The 21090-nt window shown below is 40.2% G+C and overlaps 1 protein-coding gene across 3 annotated transcripts in view; it reads left to right on the top strand.

Moving 5' to 3' along the window:
• Positions 1–21090, top strand: part of FRMPD4 (FERM and PDZ domain containing 4) — a 424326-nt gene that overhangs the window by 377508 nt on the left and 25728 nt on the right. For 2 of the 3 annotated variants that reach the window (XM_074147668.1, XM_074147683.1), the window contains exon 5: positions 15858–15903. In XM_074147668.1, coding sequence (XP_074003769.1) covers positions 15858–15903 — 46 coding nt within the window. Of the gene's footprint in view, positions 1–15857; positions 15913–21090 lie in introns of all 3 variants that reach the window. The other variant, XM_074147675.1, reaches the window with a different exon arrangement.

Raw genomic sequence — 21090 nt, 5'->3', positions numbered from 1 at the left:
CATCACTCTTCCTTTCCCTCCACTTTCCCACCACTCTGCCTTCTCTGAAACTGGATTTCTACCAAGGGCTTCAAAAAACACAAAGTGAAAATTAGGTGTTTCAGGTAGGTCAAACCCATTTTTAAGGTAATGCTATATCTTGCAAAACAAAACCATAGAGGAGCGAGACACTGGAGGAGTTTTTCGTGTGTTAGGTTTTATGACTGTACAAATGACAATAAATGACAGCTGTAAATAAACGGAACATGTAGAGGTTTAAAAATTTTGTGCCTCAGTAGGATGGTCTATGCACTGGCTTTACTACCACTTTTTCCCTGCACCATCCTGTGTTTGTACCAATTTCACATCAGCATCTCTAGGGCAGGGTGCATGGGGCACAGTGGAAGGCTACCATAGCTTGCATTAGCAGCCTTCAACTTTGCTTTCTAGCTACAAGAGAAAAAAAAAATGGATATTTTTTGTGTAGTTACTGAACAGTAGCAGGCAGTTGGAAGTCCTTTTCCTATATTTCTCTCATGAGTCCGAATTAAATTGTTAGGTAATTTTCTTATAAGTTGTGGCATTTATGTGAATGGGTGACAATTCCACTCTTGTTTAAGTAGAAGACCCCAGTCCTGTTGACTGCAGAAAGAGCATGAAATCATAAGCTCTGAAAGACCAAAAATGCAAAAACAGAAGATACAAGTTTATCATAAGCAGCGTCATGGCTTTTAAGTCATGGTGAACTTTGATACACCATTATTTAATTTGTGAGTTCGACAGCACTGAGATAAAGTTTCTTGTATAAATCAGTTCATCTTCTTTTTCCTGAGGCTGTTTTACTATGAAAAGAGGTTAGAGGGGGAGGAAAGGGAGATCATGCCCAGGAGAGCTGCCTATGCCAGATCTCCTCTGCTACTTCTGTCTTCATCCTCTTCCTCACAAGTGTTATGTGTAGTTTAACCATTTATCTGATGAATTGTAGGAAGTACCTTTATATGCATCATCATTACCCTCTTTACAGTAACTATAATAATGGAAAAGTTTTTGAAATCAAATTTAATTGCTTTTCATGTTTCTGTTTTTACTTTCCTTTAGTTTTCCAGTCCTCAGTACAGTGTTAGAGATGGAAACCCAAAGGAGGCTGAATCAGAAATGCCTCCCTATTTCAAATTCTGACCCATTAAAATGGAGCTTAAATAAGGAAAACAAAATATGTGCACCCTTCTTTACAACATATATTGTAATGTGGTTTTCAGTGAAATCACTTTCCTTCCTGAGCTAAATATTTTGTGCAGAGAACATTAGATTCAGAACTTACAGTTACATTCCATATAAGAGATAGTTTAGTGGTGATTGCTGAAGTTAGGAAAACTTTGATGAGAAGCAAATGTCAACCAAAAATGTCAGTGCTGTATGTACTGGGTAACCTCTGAAGCTTTTATGAAACAAATTAATCACTTGGTAGGGGAATACAATTTAGGAACCACCAGTCCAAATCAGATCCAAAGTCCATTTATTCCAGCATTTTGTATCTGATAGGACTGGTTCCAGGTGTTTCAGAGAAAGGTCAGAGAGACCACACAATGACTTGTTTACAGAATATTCTCCCTTGGGGAAGATTTCTTTCTACAATCCTTTTAATTAGAAAAAGCATAAGCAATTTTTTTCCTCCCTTCATTTTTCTACACATCCCCTAACAGTCCTAAATACTCATGGTAATTTCTGTTCTGTTTTTTTCTTCCCTTAAAAAGCAACACAATAGGAACCTATAGGTTCCTGTTTTCCTGTCTTCTTTCAACACACTGTAACCTACAATATTATCGTCCCTTCGTTGACTGCACACATAATCAAGGAACCCCTTAAGGAATATATATAATATGGATTCTTTGAGTGGAAACCGTAGACTTATCCTCATCTCCCCCTTTCCCTTCCACCTTCCCTGCTGTAGTGCACGGGGATGACTGTGTGCAAATGTCACCCTTATCCTGCAAAGGGAAAGGACTCATATGTTCCCAGAGCAGTATAATTTTTCAAATTACTTGTTAGTACAGGCGGGAGGTGGCATCTGAAGGGAATATTTCCCAGCCAAGGACACAGGAAGAAAAGACCGCAGGTTGGAGAGAAGCCATCCCTTCTGCCCTTGCTCCTCATGGTGAGCTCAGGAGGAGGCAGCCTGCCACTCCTTTCATCTCCCTCCCCAAGAGCCAGCCCAGATAAAATGAGTGGCAGGTCTAAGTCAGGGTAACTTAGCTGTAGGGATCCATAAGCATTTCCAGTGGCTGGCTTTGTGTAACCAAAGAATTTGCTGTGCAAGCCACCAAAATGTGTGTGGTCTTTGGGACACCTGGAATTTTTTGCCCATGGCCAGAAAAGGAAGAGGCCTTCAGGCCTCTCCTCAAATGGGGGCACTGCCACAATGTACAGCAAGACAGCAGCACCACTGCAAGTGAAGCACAAAGTCACCACAACATTTTCAAAATGTTGAGGTGCATCAGGCTGAATAAATAGGTTAATGATATTGGCAACAGCATCTTGCAGAACAGCAAAGCAAAAGTTAGACATTTGGTCTCACAGGGTGAAGCAAAGAACTAGGAGAGCGTATTGTTTCTTATTGCCTTTAAAAATGCCAATAGTTCATGGTTCAAATGCTGAACTTCTGGATTTTGAGGGGCAAAGATCCCTGTCTTAGATGACCTTCCTGAAACTTCCCTCCTGGAGATCAGATCTTCAGAAGAGCCACAGGGAAGGTATGAACTTTGAACGTTTCTCAGGAAGCTGCAGCTGGGGAGAGGGTAGAGGGAGGAAAGCAAACAAAATAAATCCTCTCAAAGCTCTCTGATCTCCCTCCTCCACTTTGCTTTTTAATGATTAGCTTTGAGAATCTGATTCTATAAGGGTACTTCTCTCCCCTGCCTCTTTTCTTTATACGATTTTGTGGCTGTTGATCCTTTGTAGACTAAGAGCTCATGCCCTGAGATTATCTTCAGCATCATTGAAATGCAAAAAGTCAGGATAGGAAAGAATTGGGGAATAAAAAATATCTTGGAAAAAAGAGAAAGGATTTGCAAGGTATAAAAGACTTTTAATAGTTGGATTATTTCTGTAGAATCACAGATTAATAATTTTGAACTCTTTTTTTATTTTTCATCTCTCTCTAGCTGTACATGACATGAGGAATTCGTGAAATGCACCTGGCCAGTTTTGTATCTGTTTTGGGTTACAGGTGATAAAAATGCATAATCACTGTTCTGTGACCTATCTGTTTAGATCTCGTTCTTACTTTCATCTACTTATCACTGACATATTCAACCTAAAGGCCAAAATTATGCATGAGGATATACTCTGTTCTCCTCGCTTACATGTATGTGAAAAACTACTGACCTGTAAATGTGAAGAAACTGTGAGCCAATACTCATAATCTATCATTTTGCATCAGCAGTAAATGTAATTTTGAAATAACGTTTTAATTTGCTTTTTTAGAATCACTTTTGCAGTCTAATTAGGCTCCAGAGAAGTCTCCAGGTTGCACAGAAAAATTACTGTGTGACTACAAAGAGTATTATGTCTATTGGAACATAGGAGATGTTACAGTATTTTTTGTCAGACTCAATTTTGACAAGTCTATTTTTAATCTTGCAGTTTGACATATAGCCTTTAAAGAACGTGTATCTTTTGCATGCTAAATCCTCTGTTATGTCCCCTTTGAGAACTGAATTTTAATGCACGTCCTTGGAACAAGGAATTTATTCTTGAGCAGATAGATCGTTGTCTCTCTGTACAAATGAAGAAGATAACTTTTGAAGCTTTTTTCGATGCTTATCTCATGATTGCAGCTGAAGTGAGGGATATCTGTGATACCTAATGACTTCACCGAATAGCTTTAAATGGGAGTCCTCAACATACTAATGATGAAACGGAAGCATAAGCTGTTCAGGAGAAGGATTGGGGTGTTCACCCAAGAGAAAAAAATTGCAAACCCCCAAGGCTCTTCTTTATAGGAGTTATTTTGTAGAAGGGAAACCGTGGTGTTGCATAGTTTTTTGACTCGTTTTGTTTGCTTATATGGGAGACATTTTTAAGCAGCATACTTGAGTTGGCTCAGACTACAAGAGCCAGCCCTGCAGTGGCCAAAGCCAGGTAGATGGAGCTGAGGTGCCTACAGCCCTGTGTGCAGCCCACAGAGCAGCCTGCTGCTCTGTTTGTGCGTGTGATTTTTGAACAACAAAACTGCTCCCATACCTGATTGAAAATTCACCTCTCTGAGCTCCAGCTGTTTCAAGTTGGGCCTTTTGCCCAAAGTGGTCACCTGTAACCATGCTGAGCATGGGAGAAACTATTTGCAGCTGGCCATCTGACTGAAGAAAGCTGCTAGAGAAGTTCTCTAAGCTGTGGTACCTCATGCCTTTAGACAGCTTGAGGTGAATCTCGCCACCCAAGTCCTGTTAGGAGAGATGCTGGGGGTGGTTGGTTGGCTGTGCTGGCTGGACGGAGCCTCTCAGCTGCGGTCTCCCACCTGTTCACCTGTCCTGGTCTGAGGTAGAACAGAACCAACTTTCTGTTCAGTAATTTTACTTCTTAGCTAAGCCTCTCCTAGCTCTCTGAAATTAACAGCATATTGTGCAGAAAACTGTTCTCAGAGTGATAAGACCTGTGTTTATAGTTAATGTCAAGAAATGGTATGCAGAGAGGCTCCCTGCCCAGGGTTGTGGTCCTGCAGCCCCAGAAAGGGGCTCAGCTCTTGCTGGGGAAACATAAGTGTTCTGTCAAGCAACAGGAGACATAGGTCTAGCTGAAAAAAAAAAAAAAACCGCAACCAAATATACTGGATAAATTATTTAGAAAATGCCTATAAAATTAGTTTAGCAAGTGGCATGAAGTCAGTCCTTTCTTCTTTTTTCCCTATACTGATATCCATCATCCCTCCTACCACCTTCTGGCTGCAGCTATATGGTGAGTTACGTGTTCGCCTCCTCCACGAACAGCTTCCCTCCTCCCCCTCAACCATTTTCCGAAAGACTGGAGAGACGTTTTACCATCCTTCTCTTCAGTCCTGACTGGTACCCACAGCTTCGAAGGAGCAGGAGAGGACAGTGATAAAACTGGTTAATTTGCAGGCTTTTTTTCTGCAGTGCTGCAGAGGCGGTGGGGCTGGGGCTGGCCTGGATGCAGCATGTGTGCGAATCCTATCCCCGAGTGAACTTTAATCTGGCTGGTACGGATAACGAAGCACCCTCTGCAAGCGTGGGCGTTTTCTGGGGGGTATAACTGATATTGAAGAGGGTGGTATCATATTTTTACTGCTGCTGTTGCCCATCCTACCTAAACTAGAGCTCACACTGGTACATCCGACTGCACTGCAATTATGTCTTCTTTTTCTTTGTGGATAGAGGAACGCAACTGTTCAGCATTTTATGCCTGGTTTGTGTCTGCAGGGTAATTTTCTTCTCCCCTTTTCAAACGTTCCTTCTCCCCCTATATTTTGCAATAATTTTGCATTTATCAAGGAAGAATTTCAGCTTAAGTGTAAATTTTGTCTTAAGGACCATGTTTATGTGTAGCGTACATTCTCTTTGTAACTTTTCACTGAGACTTGTATTAGTGATTCTTTGTCCCTAGGAAAATGTAAAACAAACTGTGTAGTTCTAATGATACAAAGGGGGAAAAAATAAAGGCTATGGCAGTGTAAATATATCAAGTTAACCAGCATAAATATTTAAATGCATTAAATGAAAATTAACAATATGATTTTTATAAGGTTGGACAGAGCTTAAAATAGAATAGATTTTTAAATTTGTATCGTACTGATTTTAGCACAATAAATAAATACATCCTTTAAAAAAAATGAGGGGTGAACCTTTCAGTTTCTAGCATTCTGGATATATGGCATATATTCATGGCAGGACTTTTTAATAACTAATGCAATTTAGCAGAAGAGTGGTTAATTGGCTGGCAACAATTCTGACTCAATTTCTCCTCATATCAGTCTACATCTTAAATATATTAAGTAATGTGTGGGGACACAAATTTAGGCAAACAGGTTGCACATCGGGACTGCTGCTGTCTGAACTACTGTGCCACGTGCATGGTAGCTTAAGAAGAGTAGCGTCTTTGGCCGCCCATACAAATCATTGTAAAATCACATTTGCCATCACTTACACTGCTTCAGTGGCACATGGATATGTCTTTGGCATCTGACCAACCAATTTTCTATTCCAGACTCAGTAAGCAAAAATCATTCTGCATTAGTCTCTGCAGCTTAGTGTCCATCAATTGTCTAACCTTGCAGATATTATTATTATTATAACAATACCCACAAAACTGAAGCCACTGACCACTCAAACTTTTCTTAATGAGGAATTGAATGAATCTTGTTTTGTTGGAACATTTATTTCTTAAAACTATTTCTTTCAATCTTTAATTATTTAAAACATAATAATAGCAATGTGTCCTATAACAGAATAGAGATGTTTTTAGATTAGATCAGATAGTCTGGTTCCAAAAAACATATAACACTTACAAGCAAAAGTAATAGTGTTCAGGCATCTGAAAGAAAAATACCATTTACTCTTTGAATTAATGTGTTTTTCTTAAGGAACAGTGATAAAGCCAATAATATTGAACCGCGAACAGTATAATATAGTGGTTGCACATACAATATCCTTCAGAATTTAAGAGCTTTATCTCATTTCTGAAAGTGTCTTCCTCTTCTTAATTTCTTGTTCTTTGTTGGCTGGATTACTTAGAGCTAAGATAATGCCTGTGAAGGACTTCCAACACAAAATTGTCCTATATGAATGTTATGCATTATTAATAAAAACTCAGATAACTCTCTAAAGCAAGATGCTCCTAAAGCATTTAACATTTAATCATCAAAATTTATCTGAATTTCTGCTTTTTGAAAAGCATTAAGGAAAAGAAAAAAACTGAATAGCTGCAGGAATGAAAGATATATGTGAATGCCTGACCTTTCATTACTACAATACACCATGCCCTAACCTGAAAGTGGAAATGCCAGTGCTGTACAGATTATGAATAGCAGCTGTAATGATTTCTATTGCTTCAGTACAAATGAAAATGAAGCTCTGATCATAAAAAATCATAGTTAATTTGTCACATATTAAAAATATCTTTAAGATTTGCTCATTTTTAGTAATTTTTCCTCCTCTTTAATATGTAATTCCCATAGATCTCTTTGCAATCTTATTGATATAGGTGTCATTCCTTTACAGGTTCTGACATCTTCAACTGTTATTTCACTTCCTTATTTCTGATTTGAAATGTGATTTTAGAATATGTGGTCTCCTTTTTCTCAGCAAGGAACAACAAGTTTATATCAGGGTTTATTTTAATTCATTGCCATAATTATTTATTCAGAGTGTTTGGCATCAGATAATGCATTTTATTGAATTACTCTTGTTATTGATCTCTTAACTGCCATACTACCTGGATTGACCAAACCTCACTCTGCAAAATGCTGCACCAGCATATACAGTAAATCTGTACTCTCTGTCCAAAGTGTGTCCATCTGTGACAAAAATCAGAGTAGGGGGAGACTGTTGGGAGAGTAGAAGCACTAATGAAGTGATATTTGCATTATATTAATATCAGAACATCAACTACCTAATTTTTGTCAAGACTTGGGCAAAGGAGAGTTCTGCTGGAGGCAGGGTTTCATTGCCAAAGGCATCAGTGTGGGTTTGCCTGCTGATGGAAGATGCTGCGACCATCACAGCAAGTGCACTTCTCTTCACACCCTTTCATGCCATCGTGGCCATAAGTGGTCATTTGTCACTGCAGCTTGGGTTTCATGCTGCACCTTGCTTGTTCAATCACCTGTGCACTTTTAAAGAGCTTGCAGCCTGGGCACGGAGTTTTATTTCTCGGAAATTAGGCAGTAGACATGCCGTGAAGTTTTTGTTGGCTTCTTTGCTAACTTTATGTCCTGAAGGAAAGATGATACCTGGTGCTCTCTAAAATCTATTGTAATGAAGTTTCTTGTACTGATAGACACACTGCTCCAGAGCTGTGCATCACGCAGCCACAGATTTTTCAGTCTGGTACTGGAAGCCTGATTTAGTGTATTGTGAAACCATGACCATAGCTGTTGGTCTTTTGCTACTGATTTTTTCCCTGATACTGTGTGACTATTGAAAGAATTATTATTTTTCTTTTAATCTTTTTTCCCCATTGTCAAGGTGTCCTCGTCTTAAGCGTACTGCTCTGCCACTTATAATGAAAAGTAGCCCAGTATTGATGAAATCAAAACTTTCACTTCCCGTGGGGCATGAGAGGTCTGCTGCAGCCAGACTAGAGAAAAACATTGTTATGTAAAGGGATGATTTTTACTTTATAACACAGTGACAGCAAAACCAGACATTAAAAATAAACCATTAGAAGAGAGAATTTCTTTCCTGAGTGAAAATTTATGTTTTGTCTCTTTGGAAGAAAAAGAAAAAAAAAGAAAGAAACCAACAAGGGTTCATTATGTGAATATTAGGGTTATATTTGCTCTCCGAAACATCCTTTTCAATTGCTAGATGGTCTTGTGATATGTACTGTGATAGTGAGATAAGTGAATGGAATAACACCGATTTTCAGGGTTTGGGAACTTACCTCATCATTTCCTTGAGTCCTTTAAGCTTCGTTACTTTGCCTGTTTCCACTGTTGAGGTAAAAATTCAAATGACTGTGTGACTGCATCAAGAAGTCAGAGCAACTGATGAAAATTCAGTAAAGCACAAGAAAGCCTCTCTTAATCTAATTCAGATAATGTAGAGGAACATCTGGGACCTGTACAGAAAAGCACTCAAGGTGTTCTAGTCCTTTTCTTTCCCTCTCCCAGGTAAATGAACTCTGAATCCAGTTGGAACATCCAGATGTATTTACAAACATTTAGAAAATTAGAAGAATTCTGTAATTACCTTTCGCATTTTTCAAATTAGATTGTACTATGACCATGCATGCAACTGTAGCAAAGTCATGATGACTCAATTTTTGAAAGCTGAAGTTAAGAAATGACAGAGTAAGCGGAATAGATTTCATAATCATTGCAAGGTCTCTGGTGGCTGCACCAGAGAACTGGTTTGTGCACTGTTTCAAAGCATAATCTTTCATGACAGCGTTGGGTTGGATTTTGTGGAACCATTAGAATTTGCCATGTTGTGCATTTTGTTCTGCAACCTCAGTGTTTCAGGACAGTCCAAGTTCCTGGAAGTCCTCAGTAAGTGTGTTAGTGCAAAAGATAAATGATCCCAAGTTAATTGCTTGGGTTTAACCTACCCGAGTAGTGTGTGCGGTGGGCAGCTGCTGGGTGCCTGCTGGCTTCTGCATGTGGGCAGATGCAGAATGGGAAAACAAAATTTCACTTAGCTCACTTAGAAAGCCTGTCTGAAAGGGCTTGCTCAAAATGCCCACAGAAATGCCATTAAAAGTCATTGCAGTCTGACAAATAAAGATCAGAAATTTTCAGGAGAGTGAAACTGCCCTTTCCGTGGTAAGACCACTCTGTTCTGTAGGTATTTTCCTTTGATAGTATTGTATGGTAGCTCCATAGCACCATTTCTAAAGGTATCTCAACAATAGACATCTTGGGGCCGGCTTATATTGCGCTTTGTTCATTACTCTTTGAGAATTAACTTTTCCTCAGAGCTTCTGAGGCTTTGGCAGTTAATGATAGGGAAACTAGCACTGAAACGTTGGCATGGATGAGTGACATGAGACCAATATTATCCAGCTTTATCTGTCTTTGATCCTTTAAAACTAATGTGCAGAAAGTCTAATTAGAAGAGGACAGCTGAACAATTAATTAATAGGGGAGTAAGCGCTAAATTTTTCTCACTGGCAGTGTGGCATCTTCATGCAGTGTGAAGTAATTTATGCTGTGATCATGTGGCAGTAGCGTGCTAAAAGTCAGACTTGGTGAAAGTCTCGGTCCATCGGATATACATGCATGCCCATCTGGCTCTCAGTTTTTACAGTAGCCAAAATGAGCAAATACTGATTCTCTTGGAGTAGACAACTCCAGTGTTAGTAACTCCTAATAAGTCTTCTACTCCGTCTTGAGTTTTAACCCCAAGTTCTCTCAGGGGCTGAGGGATACCCTCATGGATCTGTGCAAGTAGGAAAATGGCTGCCTAAGGAAGGCGGCCCAGTCAATGTAGAGTTTTCTGCATATTGCTGATATTCAGAGTTGCACTCCAGAATTAATTATAGTAACGTCCTAAAAGGAGCTGGTTAGACTCTGTGTGGTAGAAGATTGCAGGTAACATTGCTCAGCAGTTAGATAGCAGCATAACGCTGCTGTTGATATTCAGACAACCTTATCAAGGAACTCTTGTACAGCACATACAGGTATTTACTGTTTGACTAATATTTTGGTAACTCAGTTACAAAGATTATAGCCTTTACATTCTCAACTGTAAACAGCTGGACAACTTTGTGTATTTGTGGAGAGGAGGATTGTTTTGTCTAGAGGTAAGTATGGGTCTTTATAAAGCATTGAAATTCAAGAACAACTTCTTTATAGGGCTCACCTTGTTAGTAAAGGAGAAAAACAGAGTGAATTTGGTGCATGTGAAAGCTTGACAGATGGACAGCCTTAGAGAATGGGAGGCTTATTTATTCTTAAAGCCTTTACTGCAGAAGCATCTGAAATGGCATCTCCTGTATGAAAACCCGCCAGTGTGCTACAGCCCTGATCTGAAGGGACCACTTCTATCGGAGGAAGTGAGCATCATTCAGCCTGCAGACATGCTTGTTTCTTGGCCCCTTACGGAGACTGCCAACAAGGGTTCCAATTAGTGCCAGCTGCAGACTGTGACAATTTTAAAGATTGACTTTCACACCATGCCAGACCTTTAAAAGAAAGAAGAACGTTTATATAAAACGCAATTTGTTTTGACAGTAATTTTCTGTATGCTATTATTGAAGTTATTTATGTTCGAATCAGAGTATCTTTTCTCTCAGCTGTGTTTCTGCTGCTGTTTGATCCTGCAGTGAAATAATAATCCCATGCTTATATCTTTTATGCTTTATGTGGCAGTGGTCATTTCAAGCATCCACTGCTCACATAGTTTTTAGGGCTCAGACATTTGAACAAGAATCCTGTAAAATTCCCAGACTCTTGAGCAGATTGCTTCTGCTGCTTCAAGTCCTCACTTATTTAATGCCAGACTTTAATTTTAAAGACCTTGTGAAGCAGCAGGGCTATTCAAATGAAACTATGGGGTTCAGGGGTTTACAAGTTGAAGTTGATTGGGTGTCAAGAGTATTTCACTATATTGACAGTGAGGCTAAGGGCAGGTAATACCATTAGCAGTGGTGGAAGAAGGAGCCACCATCTTTCAAAACATGAGTGTGATCCCTCTGCCTTCTGATACCAGGGATTCCAACATGCCCTCCCTATCTTCAAAAATAAGGCCCAAACACCATGGTCTTTGTGTTCTGTGCTCTGTCATCCCAGGAAAAAACAGCATCTAACCTGATGCTCCCATTCCTCTCTTAGGTTGTTCCTCATGTATCCACCCCCAAAGCAAGACCTTGGCCTCATGTCTCATCTCTTCTACCCATAGACCATGAAACCTTACTCTTCCTCCCCAAACTGGGACCCCACACCTCACCTTTGTGGTAGGGGACCTTATTTCATGAGCCTCTTGCTACATTTCTTGCCAGCTGCGCTTCTGCAACTGTTTTCTGAGATGGAGTTGTGGAAGCAATGCCATTCATGGCATAGCCTGCCTTGTCTGCGTAGCTGGCGATATCTATGTGTCCATATCTAGCTGTATACAGGATCTTCAGAGAGACTTCCCCAAGGTCGGTGCAGCCAGCTGGACAGGCAGAGACTGAAATCCCACTGCCACCCTTCAAGCAGTTCTTGTGCTATGTATTGGCAACCTCTTGAGAAGGTATATTTTTCTGTGTCCCTCTAAAAATTGTCTGGAAAATACCTCTCCAAGCCCAGCAGGAGGATCAGATTCTTCACCTGTTGCTAAAACAATGTTCATCTATGGGTAGATGTGATCAAGAGGCCAGAAGCGATCTGCCCACAGTACCATGGCTTCCAGCCTAGTTTAATTGTTGTACTTCTCATTTAGAAGCTACTGAGTCATGGAAATGTTGCCTGTAGTTTGTGTGTTGCAGTGTTGCCTTTGCAAACGGAGGGGGAAGAGCCACACACACCATGGCTCTTGCTGGAGCAGTTCTCCAGTGCAGAGGAGCTGGATTGTGTGGCCTTTTAGCTTTCGTGTTCATGTTTGCACAGCTCTGCTTCTCCTGTGACAAAAACAGCCTTGGGGGAAGGCATAATCTTCTTAAAGGCTCTATTCCCCTGTCCCTCTGCATTGTTTCATGGGTGTCAATGAATACTGAGTTTGTTCACTAGCTTATCAAGGTTCCTCTAGTCCACTCAGGCAGGTTGGCATCATTGAAAGACCTGGAGGCACACTGAGGGGGGGCTGCGTGATAACAGCAAAGGATGACTCAACGCTGGGTTAAGATGGATTTACTCTGACCTACCGAGGTCCCTCCAGAAGATGTCGCTGGCCCTGAAAATAAATTTAGGTGGGTCTCTGGGCAAACTATTCTTTTCCACAGGAACTGTTGCTCATGATAAAAGCCTGGAGAAGTCAAATTCGAAGCTTTCCTAGGTGAAGATAAGTACTGTAGAACAGGTTTTATGTAAAAATGTATATACAGCTCAAATCAAAATGTTCCTTTTGAAATAATTCAAAACTTACTACAACAGAGTGACTTTGCAAACTCTTTGTTCATTATTACTGCCTTCATCTTCATGATAATGAAAGACATTCAAATGATGAATGATTTTTCTCTAGCCTAGATGCTAGAATTCGAAGATGAGTTCCACTTTCCTTAGATTAGAATAGGGCATTTGAGGTAACTTGTTACATTTTGTAGTTAGTTTTTGAGGTTCTGCTTTTCATTTCCTTACTTCAAAAATGTAGTGTGAAGCATACTGCAAATCATGGCATCACACTCCATAACTGTGAAACTCAGACCTTTCTCATCAACAGTGAGACCCAAAGTGAAACAGAGGATCCTGAAGTAGCAGAGAACAAAGCATTTCAAAACAAGAGCTTCAGAATTTGACGTTCGGTGTGAGAGAAACAGAGATAAGTTATAGTTAAGAGAAAGATTTCTCTTAATTGCATTTCCTCTAAATGAAATTATTTATTATATGTCAATTTCTAATTCATTCATCTTCACTGGGAGAGAAATCTTGTACTTCTCTAATACATAAAATTTCTAAAAGCTTTTAAATTAGTGTAAACAATAATTTTCCATTCTCAATTCTTAAGAGTCCAGGTAACATATCTCTTTTGTCTTTATTCATATGCTATATTTGCTGTAGGACGCATATGAAGAACAGAGCCACTTATCCCATATGTCTCAGATACTGGGAGTGCCCCCACTTCCTTTGTCTGCCCCCACATGGCTTCCTCTCTTCCAGCTAGAAGGAAGCAGGAGTGAGATGGTAATTTCCAGCCACAAGTTCACAGACAAAGTCAACGGCTAACGTTGTAGCTGAATGCTAACGCCTCATGTAGCCTGAGACGCGTGATACTTAGTAATACAACTTTAACCTTTATAATGCGACATAATTTGATTCTCGAACCATCTATATTCTCTCCTTCTTACAGCCTAAGTAGCTGTAAGGAGTAGGGAGAACGGACAAATATAATCACCACATGGGGCACAGGGAAGGACAAAGAGATGAATCACTGAAATTACCATTGCGGTTTTCAATTTTTAGCCTTGTTCTCACCACTTGATTCTAATGTGAGGAAATGAGAGAAACATGATGATATTTTTATTGTGATGTTGGTGTTAGCTGGTCAGGTGGCAGAGCACCCAAAAAGTCCACAGCAGTTGTCCAAGCTTGGAGTTGCAGTTGTTTGGTCTTCAATGATTCTAAAAGAATATGTAGATTTAAAAGAGAAATAATTAGGTTGTGGTTAAGTGAGTATGAAAGGTAATAAAATATTTCTAATATAGAATCTTTTTATTTTTTATTTACTTTAGTCACATTCTTAAAGGAGGAAAGACATTTCAGGGGGAAAGTAAGACTACAATTGGTTTTTTTAGCCTTTGATGCTATCTTTCAGAAGTTCTTTGAAAGAAGTAGCTCACGTTCACGTGTGGTGACTTAACTAGTTGATGTAATCTAAACTGTTTATATGTTCTACTGTCACACATGGACATACATATGTACGCATACATTTAAGGTATGAAACTTATGGATCACAGTACATGGTCAGTGATTCCATTGTTCTTTCCATTACTGTGGTATATGTGACACATGGTATGATTGACAGTCTCCCATGCTGTGCAAGGGTTATCATTTAGATAGATAGGATTTGCTAATAGTATTGGAAGTAGAAAGTGATGTGTTGCGGTACAGAGTTTTGTCATCATGAGTTGAGAAGGTTTTAAAATGAGCAGTGGAGTCGTGACTGAGTGCTGCAGATCAAAAAGCTGCTGATTAAATTTTTATTTCTCTTGTAACTGTGCTGTGTTCTGTATGTGCGTGAGTTTTATAGAAAATGTTTTCTGTAATGATGAGGGGACTGTACATGGTGCTTGACACCTTCTTTATGTAAGTGTAACATGCTTGGGTTCAGATACTCCAAATGGCCTTTTTATAGCCTCAAATGATGAATGAATGGTCCAAGGTCGAGCATCCTTCCAATGCAAGTGATTTTTTTTTTAATTATTTTTTTTTTTTTGCTTTTTGGCTTTTTAAGTTGCATATCTGTGGTGTGATCACCTTATATGAATATAAGGTGACACTGTATCAGACCAATACATTGTGATTTATTTTAATTAGTTCTGCTGAACAAGTCAGGCATGCACTTCTGTTAGCCAGGCAACAAATCACATAAATAAACAGCGATTTGTGTTTGAAAGTAGTAAAACCAACAGAAAATCAATTCCATCTCAACAAAAATGGCAACTGACCTTTTCTTAGCTAATATTGCCCTCAGCAACCACCTGACCAACAATGTAATACAAGCGATATTGACTCTGATTGGCTTCTCCTCCCTCTTCCTCTGCTTTACCTTTACTTTTCCCCAGCTGCCCACCATCTCCAACTTCCCACCAACAGTCAAAATATACATTTCCCATTTGTCTAGACCACTTGATCATATCAAGTTTCCTAATAATTTCTTCTCTTTATCCTCTACATCAGTTGGGTTTTTTTAGAGCTGCTTATATGTTTTCCATTTACTAGTTTCATCCTATTATATGAAACAGCTAGAAGAGCTGTTTAATTTTAAAGAAAAAACACTCTTTAACAATCTTGTAAAAATATGAAAATTCTAATGGGGATGTTCGCCAAATATTAATCTTTTTCCACCCATTTAAAAAGGTGAGTTAGAGAAGAAATGGGGGCTAAATTTTGTCCTCATTTTTGTTTTGAAAACACTACTATCTTCAGACAAATTTGACATTAAGCGTACAAGAGCTAGATGATATAAAAAGTGACTTGCATTTCTGAAGTAGGTGAAAGAAATTCATAGAGTATAGATGCTGAACTGGTAGGATTAATCAAGTGTTATTCCATTCTCGCTGGAGAAAAGCATTATTGCAGCATGCGAGTATCTCTGATGAAGCAAATTTTTCATGGTATAAACTGTAAAGTTAAGTCAATTCAATTTGTTAGATTGGAAAAAACTTATTTTTTAATATCCATTGTTATTTTGGCATATTATTCATCTCTGTAATTCTGTGTTATGTGATTGTAATAAACATTTTGCCAGATTACTGCAGTTTTCTCCATTAAAAAGAAAATCTGGTTATCTGTAGTGAATAAAAGTATGAATCTTTATTTAATCTTACTTTTCTTTTTCTTTTTATAGAAGCTGCAAAGAATCAATCCTCCTTACTGTTGTTCAACCTTACCCTGTAAGTATCGTCAGTGTTTTCTGAATTAGTTTCCTAGCAACATAGCAGCCTTTTTTTCTGCCTATACTCTGTCTGTGCCTCTACCTTATCTGTGCAATAAAAGAAATAAGTGAGATAAGGGCTGTGTCTCCTAAAGGTGATGTTTAAGACTGTGTTACTGCATCCTGAACTCAAAGACTGCATTAGCAAGTTAAGTAATAACAGTATCTTTAAACTCATACCAGGAAGATAGAGCAGGACACTGAGTTCTGCTTCAATTTCTGATCTGTTGCAGCTCCTGGGTTTTTCTTAATTATGCCTCAGTCCCACAGAGTTACGCTGCTGTATCAAACCAGCTGGACCTTATGCAAGGGAAGGCTCTGTCTGCATGTCCAGCGCAGGGCATGTGGAGTTGAGGGCAGAGAAGAGACAAGACAAAAGATTGCTTGAGGCTGGCTTGAAGGGGCAGGGAGAAACTGCAGCCCTTCTCAGAGCTTAGCAGTTTGTGGGAGCGGGTCCCTGACCTGTCTGCTTGAACCAATCCTTGACAAGAGACAGATGAAAATGGAGAGAAGACAAGCCAGGGGAAGAAGCACATCTTTCTCTTCCCATACATCCATGCACAGCCATGCACACCTAACAGGCTGCTGCGGGGCTTCAGCCATGCATCAGGAGTGATTTCAGATTCAACAGGTCCATTCACCTCCCTGTTGGCCAGCCTGATACACAACAGTTTTGATTAACAAGGGGTAATTGCATCCTTTTCACCCAAGAATAAGAGATGAGATGGATTTGACACAAAGATGTGAAAACAAGATTATCTGATGAAGCTGCCAAAATACACATTTTGCAAATGCAATTTGGTCAGGGTTGTGTGGCTTCGTACTACTCGCTAGCCTTTCTGGCTAGTTTTGAGGTATCCATGTAGTTGTGCTGCCTTCCTAGAAGCCAGCTAAATCACAGAGGGAAATCATGCATTCCCCAGCAAAACCGGGCAGGGGCTGCCACACCTCAGTAAGACTACTGGCAGGAAGGTGAACAGGGATCTGGTCAACATCAGCCTTCTTAAATGAAAATGCAGGCTTGGCCTAACTAAATAAAGGAACCGAACAGCCTTTAAAGCTTGCTGGATTACAGCCAGTGGTTTTGATCACAGGGAATATATATAATATGGGGGAAAAGAAATCCTTACCCACGCTCCTTTTTTAGGCAGGTTGCCTTACTTCATCCATTGACAGGCTTCATTCTTTTCTTTAAATATCAGGTGAAGAAAGGGCATATGCTTTAGTGCAGGTACGCGTAGCCCTTAAAAGTGGACAGTAAAGTGTAGTACTACATATCTGTGAGGTGGTGTGGCCTGTTATCACTGTGTTGCTGGTACGAGAGCAAGCCTGTATGCACTGAATGTAAAGGAAGCTGAAACCCAAATGAACTGTGCGCTCCCTGTTCAATTGGAGACCTTACAGCACAGGTACAGTCCTCCTCCAGCCTTTGACCTGGTGAAAAAGGAAAGTCATGACCTGGTTTCTTCCCAGCTCTTTGGGTCCAAGCTCTGTTTGAGACCTGACAAGGCAAAATCTGCTTCTCTCATTACATTGCACCAAAGGCTAATCAATAACTGAACTACCTCTAGATGTCACTGAGCTTGGAATGCTACTGAAATACTTTGTTGGCCCCTTCAGCCATTTGGGCTGCTGTGCCCATCTTATATGTGTGTTTGTGTTGCCCCACTCTGACATGTGTGTCAGAGTCCCCCAGTTCTACCTCGGCAGACAAAGTACATGTGTTTTCGGGGGTGACGGTCATTTTGTCTCATGTAAGCATAAAGATTGTCCCCCCAGGAATGTCCACAGAGCATTCAGAAGATGCAATTGATATATTCATATCGGTGACCCATTTTTATCTCCAAGTCAGGATGCTTTAGTAAAATGAGCTCAGTTGAGAGAGCCTCCACTGCAAGAATGTTGCACCCTGCAGATCTTCTCTGGTTTGTGCACTCTTGTTATACCTTCCTACCTGTCTAGACCAGGATCTTGTTGATTCATAGCATCCTTCCCTTACCACTTTGAAGCCCAAGTTTTCCTGCAGTGGAAACAAAGAGTGTGTAGAGATGGGGAGCATTTGGGATGCTGCCAGTGTGCGCAGCCCAGTTTGAGTCCTGAAGCAGTGCAGGTCCCTCAGTTTATGCAAACCCTGGGCTGTGAAGTCCTCCAGGGACTCCTGAGTCACCTTGAACATCTGGCCCATGCTGGCCCTCATACTGCTGCAATGTTGCTGTCAGCAGTGCCTGAGCCTGTTAGGTGACATCCCTCTCAGCTCTGCCATCCTGGGTGTTGCTGCACTCTGGCTGTGTAGCTGTCCTGCTCTTCTGTGCAGGAGGCCCTCTGGCAAATACATTTTGTCTTACAGTTTGGAAACAAAATTTCTGTCTTCAAAGATTGTGATGCACATGTGTTTTCCCCTTTAATTTTGCCTCCTCCATTTTTCTTTTTACTATTTTGCCAATAAAACTGGAAAGATGAAGTAGAAACCAGACAAAGGAAAAGTAAGAGCTTTTAAATAAAGACTGAACTTCTTCCCCATTCTTGGCAGAAATACATCTTTACAAACATTTCATCAACCTCTCTTCTTGATGGTGAACCCTCTTCTTTCTATTATTGCATGAAAAATATCTGCCAAGATGGATTACAAGAGTGCTGTTTCTTAATTGTTTTTATTTGTGCTATTTAGACTGTGTTTTGTTTTCATGCTTTGAAGTAACCATCCTGTATGATTGCAGGTGAAAGTAGACATAATCTAGATTTATAGTACTCCGTAGTTCACTTAGTACTTTTTGAAAGCTTTTGCAGATCATTTTTGCTTAAGTGCATTCAGTTTTGTTTAATGCTTAAACTCATTAAAATTTCATTTTAATTATGACCAAACTGAAGCAGTAGGCTATCTTTTTCTTTCCATCAATCTACAAATCTCTTCTAGGTTCATATCTCCACTGCTCATAAGGAGGTCACTGAATAGCTAAAGCAGTTGAAGCAGTTCAAAGTTTTGATTTCTGGAAGTACAGCATTTGATTATAATTTCTGACCATTTTATTCTGTAAATGGACTATGATTCTGCTGCCTTATTAAGTTTTAAGCATTACTCAAATGAAATAACTTGCCTGTTTTGATATCTGTTCAGATTTTATGTATAGAGATCTTTTGATACGTTGCTTTCATGATTAATCTCTTAAACTCCTTGGATGTAGTCCAGGCCCAACTGAGATCTGTGGCGATTTTGCTGTGCATAAGTTTTGCAATGGGAAAAGAATAAGATCTTTTTCTGTTTTGAAAGAGATGCTTCTTGTTATAACACAGTTATATGTCTGAGACACAACATTTGAGAAAAACTACAATAAATAACACTTATTTATGGATCGTCATGATTGTGGCAACAATCTTACTGAGAGTCTCGCAGTATTTTTCATGCTGTTTTGCCTTCTGGAGTCGTGTAACAGCAGCAACTACCATATCTTGACTTGTGGTTGTAAAGAAGAATATAAAAAAGAAAAGGGTTTGTCACAAAGACTTCAGAATCTAACATGGAAAACACTTTCAAGGTATAGTTTTAGAAATCATTTGGAAGTCATACATGTGAGCATTTTGAACAAGGTGATTTTTGACTGCTTGAAATCATGAGGTTGGTGTAGAAATCATGGCTTTTTTTCTTTGAATGTGCGCATTTTTTAGTCATCCTGAGGACCTTTTCCACTGTGTAACTTCCACACAGTTTTTTGGTATGGTCAGTTTCATACGTAACTTTAATCCTACACAGGAGAGGATCATGGTGTGGTTAATGACAAATTTGCCATCATTAGGTTGCCTCCTGGAAGTGTGGGCTGGTCCGTGGCCACTGCTCACTCTTTGCTGTTTGAAGCAGCCTCCTCTCATGTCAGAACTGTCCTGTGTGACCTTTCTTCTTCCGTCTGCATGTGGTGCAGATCCCAGTGAGCACTATGTCATGTTCTTCCTGGAGGCCTCCTCCAAGGCTATATGGATTCTTCTGGAATGTAGTTCTATGAAATGCACAACTTTTTCACCAGTGAAGACTGTGAGAAAATTCAGCTTGGACTTCTACGTTAATTGTTTCAGCAAAGTGGAAAAAAGTCCCTTCACCATGTCCATCATTTTCTCCTAGTTCTCCCAGCACCCTCCCCCCCACCTCCAGTTTCCATTAGGTCTCTTTTTCCTCTTCATTAGCCTTTTCTCCCATCTCAGGTGCATTATCATTCATCTAATCCTTCATTTGTTCATTTTAGCCTGTGTTTGTATGGGGTAAAGGTTTCTTTCATTCCCAAAGGTCCTCATCCTTGCAGAGTTGTAGGGCTGAAAGTAGCAGGGAATGGCTGTCTTTTTTTGCGCTTTCCTGCACTTGATTAAGAGCAGTCACCTGTGTATGAGAGGTAATCATGAGTATGAAGGAGTAATCCATGAATGTAAAAGGCTGAACTTTGGAGAGGCGGAATCCCAAAAGGCCAGTGGAAGGGATTTTATGGAGAACCTCCACATTTAATAAATGCCAAGGCAGATGGCCCAGGCCCGTCTAGTCATGAGATGAGCTGCAATGTCTGCATGCTCCACAAAGTCTGAAGCTGACCTGTGGTTTCACTCATGGTTCTTGGGACAATCACAGTAAACTCTGCACTGGTGAGGCTACAACTGGAATACTGCATCCAGTTCTGGGCTCCCCAGTTCAAGAGAGACAGGGAACTACTGGAGAGAGTCCAACGTAGGGCAACTAAGATGATTAAGGGATTAGAGCATCTCCCATATGAGGAAAGGCTCAGAGAGCTGGGGCTCTTTAGCCTGGAGAAGAGAAGGCTGAGGGGATACTTTATCTATGTTTACAAGTATCTAAAGGGTGGGTTGAAGGATGATGGAGCTGGACTCTTTTCAGTGGTTCCCAGTGACAGGAGGAGGGGCAGTGGGCACAAGCTGGAACACAGGAAGTTCCATTCAAATATGAGGAAAAACTTCTTTACGGTGAGGGTGGCAGAGCACTGGAACAGGCTGCCCAGGGAGGTTGTGGAGTCTCCTTCTTTGGAGATTTTCAAGACCTGCCTTGATGCAGCGCTGAGTAATGTGCTCTGGGCAATCCTGCCTCGGCAGGGGAGTTGGACTGGATGATCTCTAGAGGTCCAACTCTGACAATTCTGTGATTCCGTGATTTACT

The sequence above is a fragment of the Numenius arquata genome, chromosome 1 (assembly GCF_964106895.1).
Source record: "Numenius arquata chromosome 1, bNumArq3.hap1.1, whole genome shotgun sequence".
Lineage (NCBI taxonomy): Eukaryota > Metazoa > Chordata > Aves > Charadriiformes > Scolopacidae > Numenius > Numenius arquata.
The sequence above is the reverse complement of the archived record's forward strand: the minus strand, read 5'-3'. Positions and strand labels throughout refer to the sequence as shown.